Raw genomic sequence first — 11,798 nt, forward strand, 5'->3', positions numbered from 1 at the left:
ATGAGATAATGTTCTATGCACATAGCAGTTATTGAGGTAGCAGACAGTTATAAAGTGACAGTAATTAAAGTGCAACTCAGGACACGTGTGTGTCAAACCAGTCTCTGAGTATTGAGGAGTCTGATGGCTTGGGGAAGAAGCTGTTACACAGTCTGGCCGTGAGGGCCCGAATGCTTCGGTACCTCTTGCCAGACGGGAGGAGGGTAAAGAGTTTGTGTGAGGGGTGTGTGGGGTCGTCCACAATGCTGGTTGCTTTGCGGATACAGTGTTTTTTGTAAATGTCTTTGATGGAGGGAAGAGAGACCCCAATGATCTTCTCAGCTGTCCTCACTATCCTCTGCAGGGCTTTGCGGTCCGAAACGGTGCAAGTCCCAAACCAGGCAGTGATGCAGCTGCTCAGGATGCTCTCAATAGTCCCTCTATAGAATGTAGTGAGGATGGGGGTTGGGAGATGTGCTTTCCTCAGCCTTCGAAGAAAGTAGAGACGCTGCTGGGCTTTCTTGGTGATAGAGCTGGTGTTGAGGGACCAGGTGAGGTTCTCCGCCAAGTGAACACCAAGGAATTTGGTGCTTTTGACGATCTCCACAGAGGAGCCGTCGATGTTCAGCGGAGTGTGTTCACCTTGTGCTCTCCTAAAGTCAACAACCATCTCTTTTGTTTTGTCGACATTCAGGGACAGGTTGTTGGCTCTACACCAGTTCGTCAGCCGCTGCACCTCCTCTCTGTATGCTGACTCGTTGTTCTTGCTGATGAGACCCACCACGGTCGTGTCATCGGCGAACTTGATGATGTGATTCGAGCTGTGCATTGCTGCACAGTCGTGAGTCAGCAGAGTGAACAGCAGTGGACTGAGCACACAGCCCTGGGGGCCCCAGTGCTCAGTGTGGTGGTGGTGGAGATGCTGTTCCCGATCCGGACTGACTGAGGTCTCCCAGTCAGGAAGTCCAGCATCCAGTTGCAGAGGGAGGTGTCCAGGCCCAGCAGGTTCAGCTTTCCAATCAGGTGCTGGGGAATGATTGTGTTGAATGCTGAGCTGAAATCTATGAACAGCATTCGAACGTATGAGTCCTTATTGTCTAGGTGTGTGAGGGCCAGATGGTGGGTTGTGGTGATGGCATCGATCCGTTGAACTGTTTGAACGATCACGCAAACTGCAGTGGGTCTAGTGAGGGGGCAGCTGGGTCTTAATCTGCCTCATGACGAGCCTCTCGAAGCACTTCATGATGATGGGTGTAAGTGCGACGGGACGGTAGTCGTTGAGGCAGGACACTGAAGACTTCTTTGGCATGGGGATGATGGTGGTGGCCTTGAAGCACGTTGGAACAACGGCGCTGCTCATAGAGATGTTGAAGATGTCGGTAAGAACATCTGCTAGCTGGTCTGCACATCCTCTGAGCACTCTGCCAGGAATGTTGTCTGGTCCAGCAGCCTTCCGTGGGTTGACTCTACGTAGAGTTTTCCTCACATCTGCCGTGGTAAGACAGAGCACCTGGTCGTTGGGAGGAGGGGTGGACTTCCTCGCCATCACGTCGTTCTGCACTTCAAACCGAGCTTAGAAGTCGTTCAGCGCATCTGGAAGGGAGGCATCTTTGTCACAGGCAACTGATGTTGTCCTGTAGTTGGTGATGGCCTGGATGCCCTGCCACATGCGCCGCGTGTCACCGCTGTCCTGGAAGTGACTGTGGATTCTCTGGGCGTGTGCGCGCTTTGCCTCTCTGATTGCCCGTGACAGTTTGGCCCTAGCTGTTCTTAGGGCTGCCTTATCGCCTGCTCTGAAGGCGGAGTCTCGGGACCTCAGCAGCGTGCGCACCTCCGCAGTCATCCACGGCTTCTGGTTGGAGCGTGTGGTGATGGTCTTGGAGAAAGTGACATCATCAATGCACTTGCTGATGTAGCTGGTCACTGATGCTGTGTATTCCTCCAAGTTGGTAGAATCGCCATATGTTGCAGCCTCCCTGAACATGTGCCAGTCAAGGTTCATATGTACACATTATAGACAAAATATACAGTATTAGTAACAAATACACCAATTTGAAAAGTTAACATTATAGACAAGAGTAATCATTATATGAAAAACATTATATAAACATTATATTTATACTGTATGTACAGTGATCACAAGAGTATCTGTTGCACTTTTATTATATCTGGTACCAGAACCAGTTGTAATGATATTACACAGAAATGTTAATTGCAAAAATGTATTTCAAAGGTGAGGTTCATCCAAAAATTTAAATCCTCTCATAATGTCCTCATCCTCATGTTATTCCAAACCCATATGACTTCCTTCCTTTGAACGGTTTGAACGATCTTCCGGCTTCGTCCGTTGAACGGTTTGAACGATACACAACTGCAGTGGGTCTAGTGAGGGGGGGCAGCTGGGTCTTAATCTGCCTCATGCAGGGGGGCAGCTGGGTCTTAATCTGCCTCATGCAGTGGGTCTAGTGAGGGGGGCAGCTGGGTCTTAATCTGCCTCATGACGGACAACACAGCATCAGTGACCAGCTCATTCATATGTACACATTATAGACAAAATATACAGTATTAGTAACATAAATACACCAATTTGAAAAGTTAACATTATAGACAAGAGTAATCATTATATGAAAAACATTATATAAACATTATATTTATACTGTATGTACAGTGATCACAAGAGTATCTGTTGCACTTTTATTATATCTGGTACCAGAACCAGTTGTAATGATATTACACAGAAATGTTAATTGCAAAAATGTATTTCAAAGGTGAGGTTCATCCAAAAATTAAAATCCTCTCATAATGTCCTCATCCTCATGTTATTCCAAACCCATATGACTTCCTTCCTTTGAACGGTTTGAACGATCGTCCGGCTTCGTCCGTTGAACGGTTTGAACGATACGCAACTGCAGTGGGTCTAGTGAGGGGGGCAGCTGGGTCTTAATCTGCCTCATGCAGTGGGTCTAGTGGGGGGGGCAGCTGGGTCTTAATCTGCCTCATGACGAGCCTCTCGAAGCACTTCATGATGATGGGTGTAAGTGCGACGGGACGGTAGTCGTTGAGGCAGGACACTGAAGACTTCTTTGGCATGGGGATGATGGTGGTGGCCTTGAAGCACGTTGGAACAACGGCGCTGCTCAGAGAGATGTTGAAGATGTCGGTAAGAACATCTGCTAGCTGGTCTGCACATCCTCTGAGCACTCTGCCAGGAATGTTGTCTGGTCCAGCAGCCTTCCGTGGGTTGACTCTACGTAGAGTTTTCCTCACATATGCCGTGGTAAGACAGAGCACCTGGTCGTTGGGAGGAGGGTGGACTTCCTCGCCATCACGTCGTTCTGCACTTCAAACCGAGCGTAGAAGTCATTCAGCGCATCTGGAAGGGAGGCATCTTTGTCACAGGCAACTGATGTTGTCCTGTAGTTGGTGATGGCCTGGATGCCCTGCCACATGCGCGCGTGTCACCGCTGTCCTGGAAGTGACTGTGGAATCTCTGGGCGTGTGGCGCTTTGCCTCTCTGATTGCCCGTGACAGTTTGGCCCTAGCTGTTCTTAGGGCTGCCTTATCGCCTGCTCTGAAGGCGGAGTCTCGGGACCTCAGCAGCGTGCACACCTCCGCAGTCATCCACGGCTTCTGGTTGGAGCGTGTGGTGATGGTCTTGGAGAAAGTGACATCATCAATGCACTTGCTGATGTAGCTGGTCACTGATGCTGTGTATTCCTCCAAGTTGGTAGAATCGCCATATGTTGCAGCCTCCCTGAACATGTGCCAGTCAAGGTTCATATGTACACATTATAGACAAAATATACAGTATTAGTAACATAAATACACCAATTTGAAAAGTTAACATTATAGACAAGAGTAATCATTATATGAAAAACATTATATAAACATTATATTTATACTGTATGTACAGTGATCACAAGAGTATCTGTTGCACTTTTATTATATCTGGTACCAGAACCAGTTGTAATGATATTACACAGAAATGTTAATTGCAAAAATGTATTTCAAAGGTGAGGTTCATCCAAAAATTAAAATCCTCTCATAATGTCCTCATCCTCATGTTATTCCAAACCCATATGACTTCCTTCCTTCCATGGAACACAAAACAAAATGCAATGAATGTCACTGAGGTGGTCTGTCCCAAACATTCTGCCAAACATTTCCTTTTATGTACTGTGAATGATGACAGAATTTTCATTTTTGGGTGATCTGTGCCATTAAGAATCAAATGAGAAAAGAAAGTACAACAAATATATTGTTATGCATAAATACTTTACAATTTAAATAATATAACTTTGCATTATAGTAATGAGAATAAAATGTGTTCTCATTACAGTAATGAGAACTGGAAGGGGGTGCTTAATTGTTATATAATGACACAATGCAAGGAATAATATTAAAAGTGCATTGAGTAATTCATTTCCCCATTACATTTTGTTTTTTTTACACCTAATGAAATTAATATCATGACAACTCATGTAAGATTGAGACTGCAGTCATATCAGTAACCTTATAAAAGATGTTTAATTCTAAATGGAGAAGGTCCCCAACATGGGGGCTGCCAAGTTTGAATCACAGCTTAATCTCAGTAACCTGTTATTGGACAATTTCACTCTTGGATTACATTAATCATGGATAACTGTTAATAAGTACATTTCTTCATTGGCATATGTAACTGAAAACTATTAATTATGAATGGTGGTGCAGCCATGGCGCTAAATGTCACAAAAAAAGTTACTAATTGTACCTTTAAATACTAAAAATAGGTTTCATTTTGTTTATGCCAAATATAATTAATTTTTTCTTTTGATTTTAGGGTTAAAAATGACTTGATCTTGACAGGTATTGTGAGATGTTACTTATGAAAGAATTCCACAATAATCTCTCTCTCTCTCTCTCTCTCTGTCTCTCTCAGCCCTGCAAAGGGAAAATAGTGGCTGTTCTGAGGATGTCAGTGAAGGTAACGACATCCAGAACTGCACCTACCACATCCATCATACCAGTCTGGTCTGAGTGTCAATCATCCCACAGTAACCAATCAATGACTGTCCTTTTTTAATACTGGAGTCCTGGCACACCCCCAGTCTGGCCAGGAATACTGAGTAACTCCAATTTCCTGCCACTAGGAGGCACTGCAGTGTAAAGAACCCAGGTGGGATCAAGGTTATACTATTCCAGTGGAGGTATTCTGTTTAAAGAGAGGAGAGTTCGAAAAGAAAAGAGACAAGAAGATTGCCACAGATGCTTTATAGGTAATATATGCTATTGTGGAAGTTAGTGATTGGACAGTGTTTTAACTCCTTTTTAAAACAAAATTGTCTTTTTATGTCATTTCTTGAACTAAGAGTTTAGTGGGCCTATATCTGTCTATATCTATCTTGATTAAAAAATGAGAACCAAGTCTCACCTAAAGCTTGTTGTCTATGTCTGATGGTATGTGGCCTAATTCAATTCACATAATCATTTTAAATTTGATAAGATTTTACATGTTAGAATTGCAGAATGTTGATGTTAGGATGTGCTAAGATTGTAAACTTTAACCATAAAATAGGCAATGTGCACCACAAGATACATACTCTTTTGTTTCTTATAAGGGGTATGAGTAAAGGTTTTTCACCCAATATTCTTATCATTTATCATAGTTGGGCCTGTTTTGAGTATGTGGGTCACGTGACTTGGTTCAAAAGTTCTGTGATCATTAAGTCAGCCTGATGTTTAACCTAAAGCCAACATGGCTGCCCATTGTGCAGGACATGCTGACTTTGTGATAATTAATTATATATTAATCATACTTCTGTAAAAACCCCAATACAACTGCTAATAATAAACATTGTATTTAGGTGCGGAAGATAAAAATTAAGTCATATGTTGTTCATGTGCTTATTTAGCACATTTTGAAGTGTGTGTATCCCCTGAGATACGTTGCCAGATTAAGGGACGAAAAAGAGTTAATCTACAATATTACACATACACATTTATTACACTTACACATGTCAAACCTTAAAACTAAACTTTTCTCAGTTTTGTTTCAGACAGACATACACACAATCTCACTCACACACACACACATGTATAATATGTTTTAAAAAAAGAGGGGAAGTCTGAAACTCACATAAATATTGATGACTTTGATTTCAACGTATCCTGGGAGATACAACTCGTTAAATCCAAAATACATAAAAAATTCCAAATTATATAAAAAGTGACATGAAATTATTTTTTTGCTAATCATTTTCCACTCTTGCCTGTTTTAGGGTTAAATGCACATCTTGAATTTATGCAAAAATCATTAAATCAATCATTTTTTTTTCCTCCATGTTTTTCTTTAAAAATAATTAAAAACATCCTTAAAAGATATACAAAATATAAGACTTGTTTGCAGGAAATAGATTTTGAACTAAGTTTATTATTTTTTAAATTATCATTAAGCTTAAGCCGTACTTACATTTTTTTTATTTACACTTAAAACAAGAAAAAAATTTCCAAGGGGTTAGGAAAACTAAACTAAAGATGTATTTAGATGAGGTAAACAAGACATTTTTACAGTGCACACTCCACAACAGGTTTTACAGCCATGAGATTTTACATGTTAACCATGTTGACACATCTCGATTGCTTTACACTTCCATTAGAAGTGCCGAACAAGTCTAAATTACATTTTGATTTGCCTTTGTGTTACACCATGTCTACTCAACTAATTGTTAACTCATCATCAGTATGTTTAGTGGCATTAGATGTTTTCTGTTGTGCCTTCATGGATTCAGTCTCAAAGTTTTCCTTTTTTAATTTGTTCACAAATTGTTTTGTTCTGTTTTTTCTTTTCAGTTTGGGAATGTTGGAAGCTGTACATGTTAAAACAATTGTTTACTTTTATATTCATCTGCAAGGCTACAAGCTGTACTAAGTGATGCACTGTCGGTGGACCCTTTGTAAATGTCTAATGTATGCTGCCATCCTTGTAAATACTACAGAGCTTTTGTTATATCTTCATATTTTTTTCCATATAAAGTACTCAGGGGAGTAATATAAATCAGAGGATTTTGATATATTGAGTGGAGGGAAAAAGGAAAAAGCTATAGGAAACTGAAATACACGTCACCGCAAGGCAATGCTTCAAATTACATTATATAACCATATTTGACATTCTGGACTCTTTTCAATGTTGGAACCTGTATAAAAGTAACCTCCATTAAAGGACGTGAATGTGACTTGACTCAAATTTAATTTTTCTACCAGCCAGAGGTTTTTTTTCTTCAAAATGTTACATAATAGGATTCTCCAGATGTTTGTAAAAAGAGTCAAAGTTTTCCACAAGGTTTTTTTCATTAACGTTGCACACAAAATATATATATATATTTTTTTCTCTCTGTGTGAACTGTAACCACGAATATGTTTGTTTAAAAAAATATAATGCTCTTAAAAGTGAAGTCAGTAACTTTTGTGCCAATATGTCAAATTTCACAAATGTATCTCTGTTTTCAAACAAATTTCCTGAACTCTTCCCCCATCTGCCATTGGTCAGACGAATAGATATGCCCGCCCCCAACTCAAGCCATTTGGGATGCTCAAAAATGCAGAGCAATATTCTGATAGCACTACAGAGACATGTTTACAGTTTTCGAAGACATCAACCTACAAAAATGGCTAATAGTTCTCTGCATATTAAGATCGAATAGGTATTTTAGGTATAAGTATTCTAAAATTAAAAAAAATGACACATAATTTTTAACTGCTTTTTAAAGATGTTTCAAGATACCATAAAAGCACTTTGGAGTTGTTGATGTTGTAAAAGTGCACACAATTATTTAAGTCTCAGTACTACTTAAATTTTTTTATTAGTTTTTTTACAAGCATTTTAATGTGTCACCTAGTCATCACATAGTCCAAAATGGTTGCTGTAAGGTTCTCCCATACAATGCATTATGATGCAGATTGAATCATTGGTGAAACTCTTTAGTAACAAGCAGACTTGAACTGTGTCCCAAATGACATACTATGCACTTACAATATATCCTTTGCACTGTAGTATAGTAATGTAGTGTATGTATTTTCAAAGTGTAGTATCGTCCCAACTTTAATACACGGAAGTGATGTTCCAAATGCATGCGATGTGTTGCCGCTAGCTTTAGCAAATTAGCCAACCTCAGTTCAACACTTGAACCTCAACTTGCATATTCACACAGCATTCAACTTACATTTGAAAGGTACATTATTTACAATTGTTTTGTCAGATCAGCATTAAGGCAAGGTAACTTTGCCCATTCCGCTACGTACGGCATGCTGCGAGCGCTGAGTGAATGAAGTGTCCAACATACCACACTCCACTTTGATGGTTGAAGAAGTGTATCATCTGGGTACTCATAGTACACTTCTTTTTATTGCATTTTCAGTGTTAAGGCCCAGATATACTTCATACAAAATCGAAGAACGAATGGGTATGACGTCGTATAGAACAAAATCTGGCCAAAAATGTTTGCGCTCCTTTCAGTGGTTTGGAACAGCCCGGCTGAGCAAACTTTTAGGAAAACTTCTAACAGGATGCTAAACACCTTGCTGCCATCGGTCCATGTCTTCGGTAGTTGTGACCTGAAGCTCCACCTACTACTTTGTTTACGTTTTTTAAGGACCATGCCATGCAATATTTTTTAAGTTGTCTACAAAAGGAATAAAATCTACACAAATACTCTCAAGTGCCCATTCACTCATGTGCCATCTGCAGCGAAAGCCATTCACACATCTTCCCAAAGTAACATGTCTCTCTTTTCATCATTCTTTTGTCTGTATGTTACTCATTATTACTCTTTTATACACCCATCTTTGCAGTTGTATCAGTGTCATCATAAATTACAATAACAGAATGTAAACAGAACTTATCCGGAAGTAATGTCGGGGCCTTTAACGTACTACTCACACTACATGCATTACAAAATGACAGATAATAGTGCAGAATTGTGCGGGTTGGACGCACCTTTAGCACACAAAGCTAGCTCTACGTAGCGGAACAACACCTTACAAATGTAAGTTCAATGCTGTTGAACTGAGTTTGGCTAAGACTAGCTGCAACGCATTGCATGCGTTTGAAACGTCACTTTCATCAGCTTTTAAATGGCGAATGCTTCTGTGTTGTAAAAACATTAGTGTTCCATTTGGGATGATACTACACTTTGAAAATTCATACACTAGATTGCTGAGTTTAGTGCGTGATTTAAAGGGATAGTTCACCCAAAAATGAATATTCTTTTATCATTTACTCACCCTCATGCCATCCTAGATGTGTATTACTTTCTGACTTCAGCAGAACATATTTGAAGTATAATAGAAATATATCTTAGCTCATTTTTCTCTCAGTTGAGACATCCAGAATGAGCACACAAATGGACCATTGTGAGTAAACAATCAGATACAAATACAGATCCAAACCAAAACCAACAAAGCTTATGTACAGTGTTCCTCCTACTCAGTTGTAAACAGCGCTGCTCTTCCAGGTGTGTTGCACATGCGTCTGTTCTGTCATGAACATGCCAGTCCGATAATGTCACAAGCACACTGTTGCTGATTGGAAGCAATGATTTGTAGTTTGAAATTACTTAAATATTGATCTTTTTCGCACCAAAACCGATTGTTTCTCTTTAGAAGATATTCATTTAACCAGAGGAGTCTGGAGTATGGATAACGTTTAAGTTGACCGTCTGTCCTTTTTTTTTTGGAGCTTCAAAGGTCTGATCATTTTAAGGACCTACTGAGCAAAAATATTTTTTAAATTTTTCTTCAAATGTGTTCTGATGAAGAAAGAAAGTCATACACACCTGTGTAGGCATGAGGGTGCGTAAATGATTAGGTAATTTTCTTTTTTGGGTGAACTAACCCTTTAAGACACAGTATGAAGAGTCTGAGACACAAATAACAGAACAGAAAACGTGAGGTTACAACAAGAATATATATATATATATATATATATATATTATTATTATTATTATTATATATATATTTTTTTCATAACGGTATATGTTCTCATTTTAGATGTGTGGTGGAGAATGATGAAAAGCAATTTAAAAAAGAAAAAGCAAATTTATAGTTAAAGAAAAAGTACTGAACATTTTTCCCTGTCATGTGTAATTATGCTGGCAGTGTTGCTTACACAGGACTTCATGTATTGTTCATGATGTCATGGGTTAATGGGTCAAAGAATAACAAAAATTAAATTGATCAGTTGTTGTTTTGGTAGCCTTCAAATTATTTACTGTAATGTTTTCACAAATATGATTGTATTCTGTGGCAGTTGGCACATGTGTACTGCATCTTGTTTTAAAGTGATACAGTGGTTGCTAGGCTGTGGAAAAAGAGGACTTGCTGTCCATTTATATGCTGATACAGTCAGAATGAAACAATATATATTAACTTACAGGGTGAAGTGTTTCATTCATGATAAATTGTCCCTGTCTCAAAGTCTTCCTTATTGTCTATGGAGTAAAACGTATGATGTTTTATATGGATGCAAGTGTAAGTGCTGCTCTGCATGTACAGTATTTCAGCATGGTGTGGTGATGTATATGTGTATATGTATATATATATATATATGTAAAATAAAGATTATTGTAAATACACTGATATATATATACTGTATGTTTACGGTCATATACTATTGTTAAATGTAAAGTGGAGTAAAAAAATCAAGTTTGAGATTCCCTTATTCCAAACCTCTTAAAGTCTTGATTCCATGTAGCCATTCAGTAAAGCCAACCAATTTACTGAATGGCAACTGGAATCAACTATAAAAGTGGGTAGAGACAGCAGGACACATTTATCATAAAGTTTGGCTATAGTTTACTCCACACTGAACAGTACTATATAGGCTGTAGTTTACAGTATATCAGTTGATATCCTTTAAAAACATGTACATGAGTATGCATTAGGCAACACTGGATGTAATAATGATGAAGTATACTACATCTGACACAAAGTACATGTCACGATTCCCTTGTTGTCTGCCCTGGGTTTCACTTGTCATTGTTAAATGTACTACACTTCCCAGAATCCACCTGCCATCACCACTGCCATTTTGTTCATTGTTCTCACCGGTGTCTAATTCAGTCATCACTCCCTGGTTATTTAAGCCCTGATTTTTGTTCACTCCTTGTCGTTCGCTGAATGTTGTCAAGCCTGATCTGTGTTTCCCTGCCTGAGTTCTTAGTTTTTGTTTGTTTCCCCATTGAGGGTTTTTCCTTTGTGTTTGTTTAATAAATAAAGAAGCCTGCATTTAGATCCTCTCTCCTCGCTGCCTCATTCGTAACAGAGCGAACGACCAACTATGGATCAAGCAGGGCTTAAATAACCAGGGAGTGATGACTGAATTAGATACAGGTGAGAACAATGAACAAAATGGCAGTGGTGATGGCAGGTGGATTCTGGGAAGTGTAGTACATTTAACAATGACAAGTGAAACCCAGGGCAGACAACAAGGGAATCATGACAGTACACATGGCACAAACTGCAGAAATAGAAAAACTACTATGCTATCCTAAACATAGACATTGTATTTTGACTATTCTTGTCCCCTCACACTGGAATAAAGGGCTGAAAGCTACCTCTCAGTCATGTGAATGCTTGCTGCAGAAGTCAAAGTTTGCATTTGTTTATTTCTTTTGGACAGTGTATATTGAGAAATTCTTTGGAAGAGGTTTGGGAATGATATAATGTGAAAATGTACCAATTTAAAAGAAAAATGCTCCGGACAGAAACCACATTGGATTTAGATTTTGTATAAGACAAAAGTGCCCTTTTCTGAAACGTATATTTGCAAATCTAAACATTAGTAT

At 39.2% G+C, this 11,798-nt stretch overlaps 1 protein-coding gene across 3 annotated transcripts in view; it reads left to right on the forward strand.

Annotated features, from left to right (window-relative positions):
• LOC127625788 (calcium/calmodulin-dependent protein kinase type 1-like) overlaps positions 1–10,695 on the forward strand; it is a 103,246-nt gene extending 92,551 nt beyond the window's left edge. For all 3 annotated transcript variants that reach the window (XM_052101140.1, XM_052101141.1, XM_052101139.1), the window contains one exon: positions 4,898–10,695. In XM_052101140.1, the coding sequence (XP_051957100.1) occupies positions 4,898–4,995 (98 nt within the window). In that variant the 3' untranslated portion in view covers positions 4,996–10,695. The remainder of the gene's footprint in view (positions 1–4,897) is intronic.
• The last annotated feature ends 1,103 nt before the right edge of the window (positions 10,696–11,798 follow it).

Source organism: Xyrauchen texanus, chromosome 32 (genome assembly GCF_025860055.1).
Source record: "Xyrauchen texanus isolate HMW12.3.18 chromosome 32, RBS_HiC_50CHRs, whole genome shotgun sequence".
In the NCBI taxonomy this organism is placed as follows: domain Eukaryota; kingdom Metazoa; phylum Chordata; class Actinopteri; order Cypriniformes; family Catostomidae; genus Xyrauchen; species Xyrauchen texanus.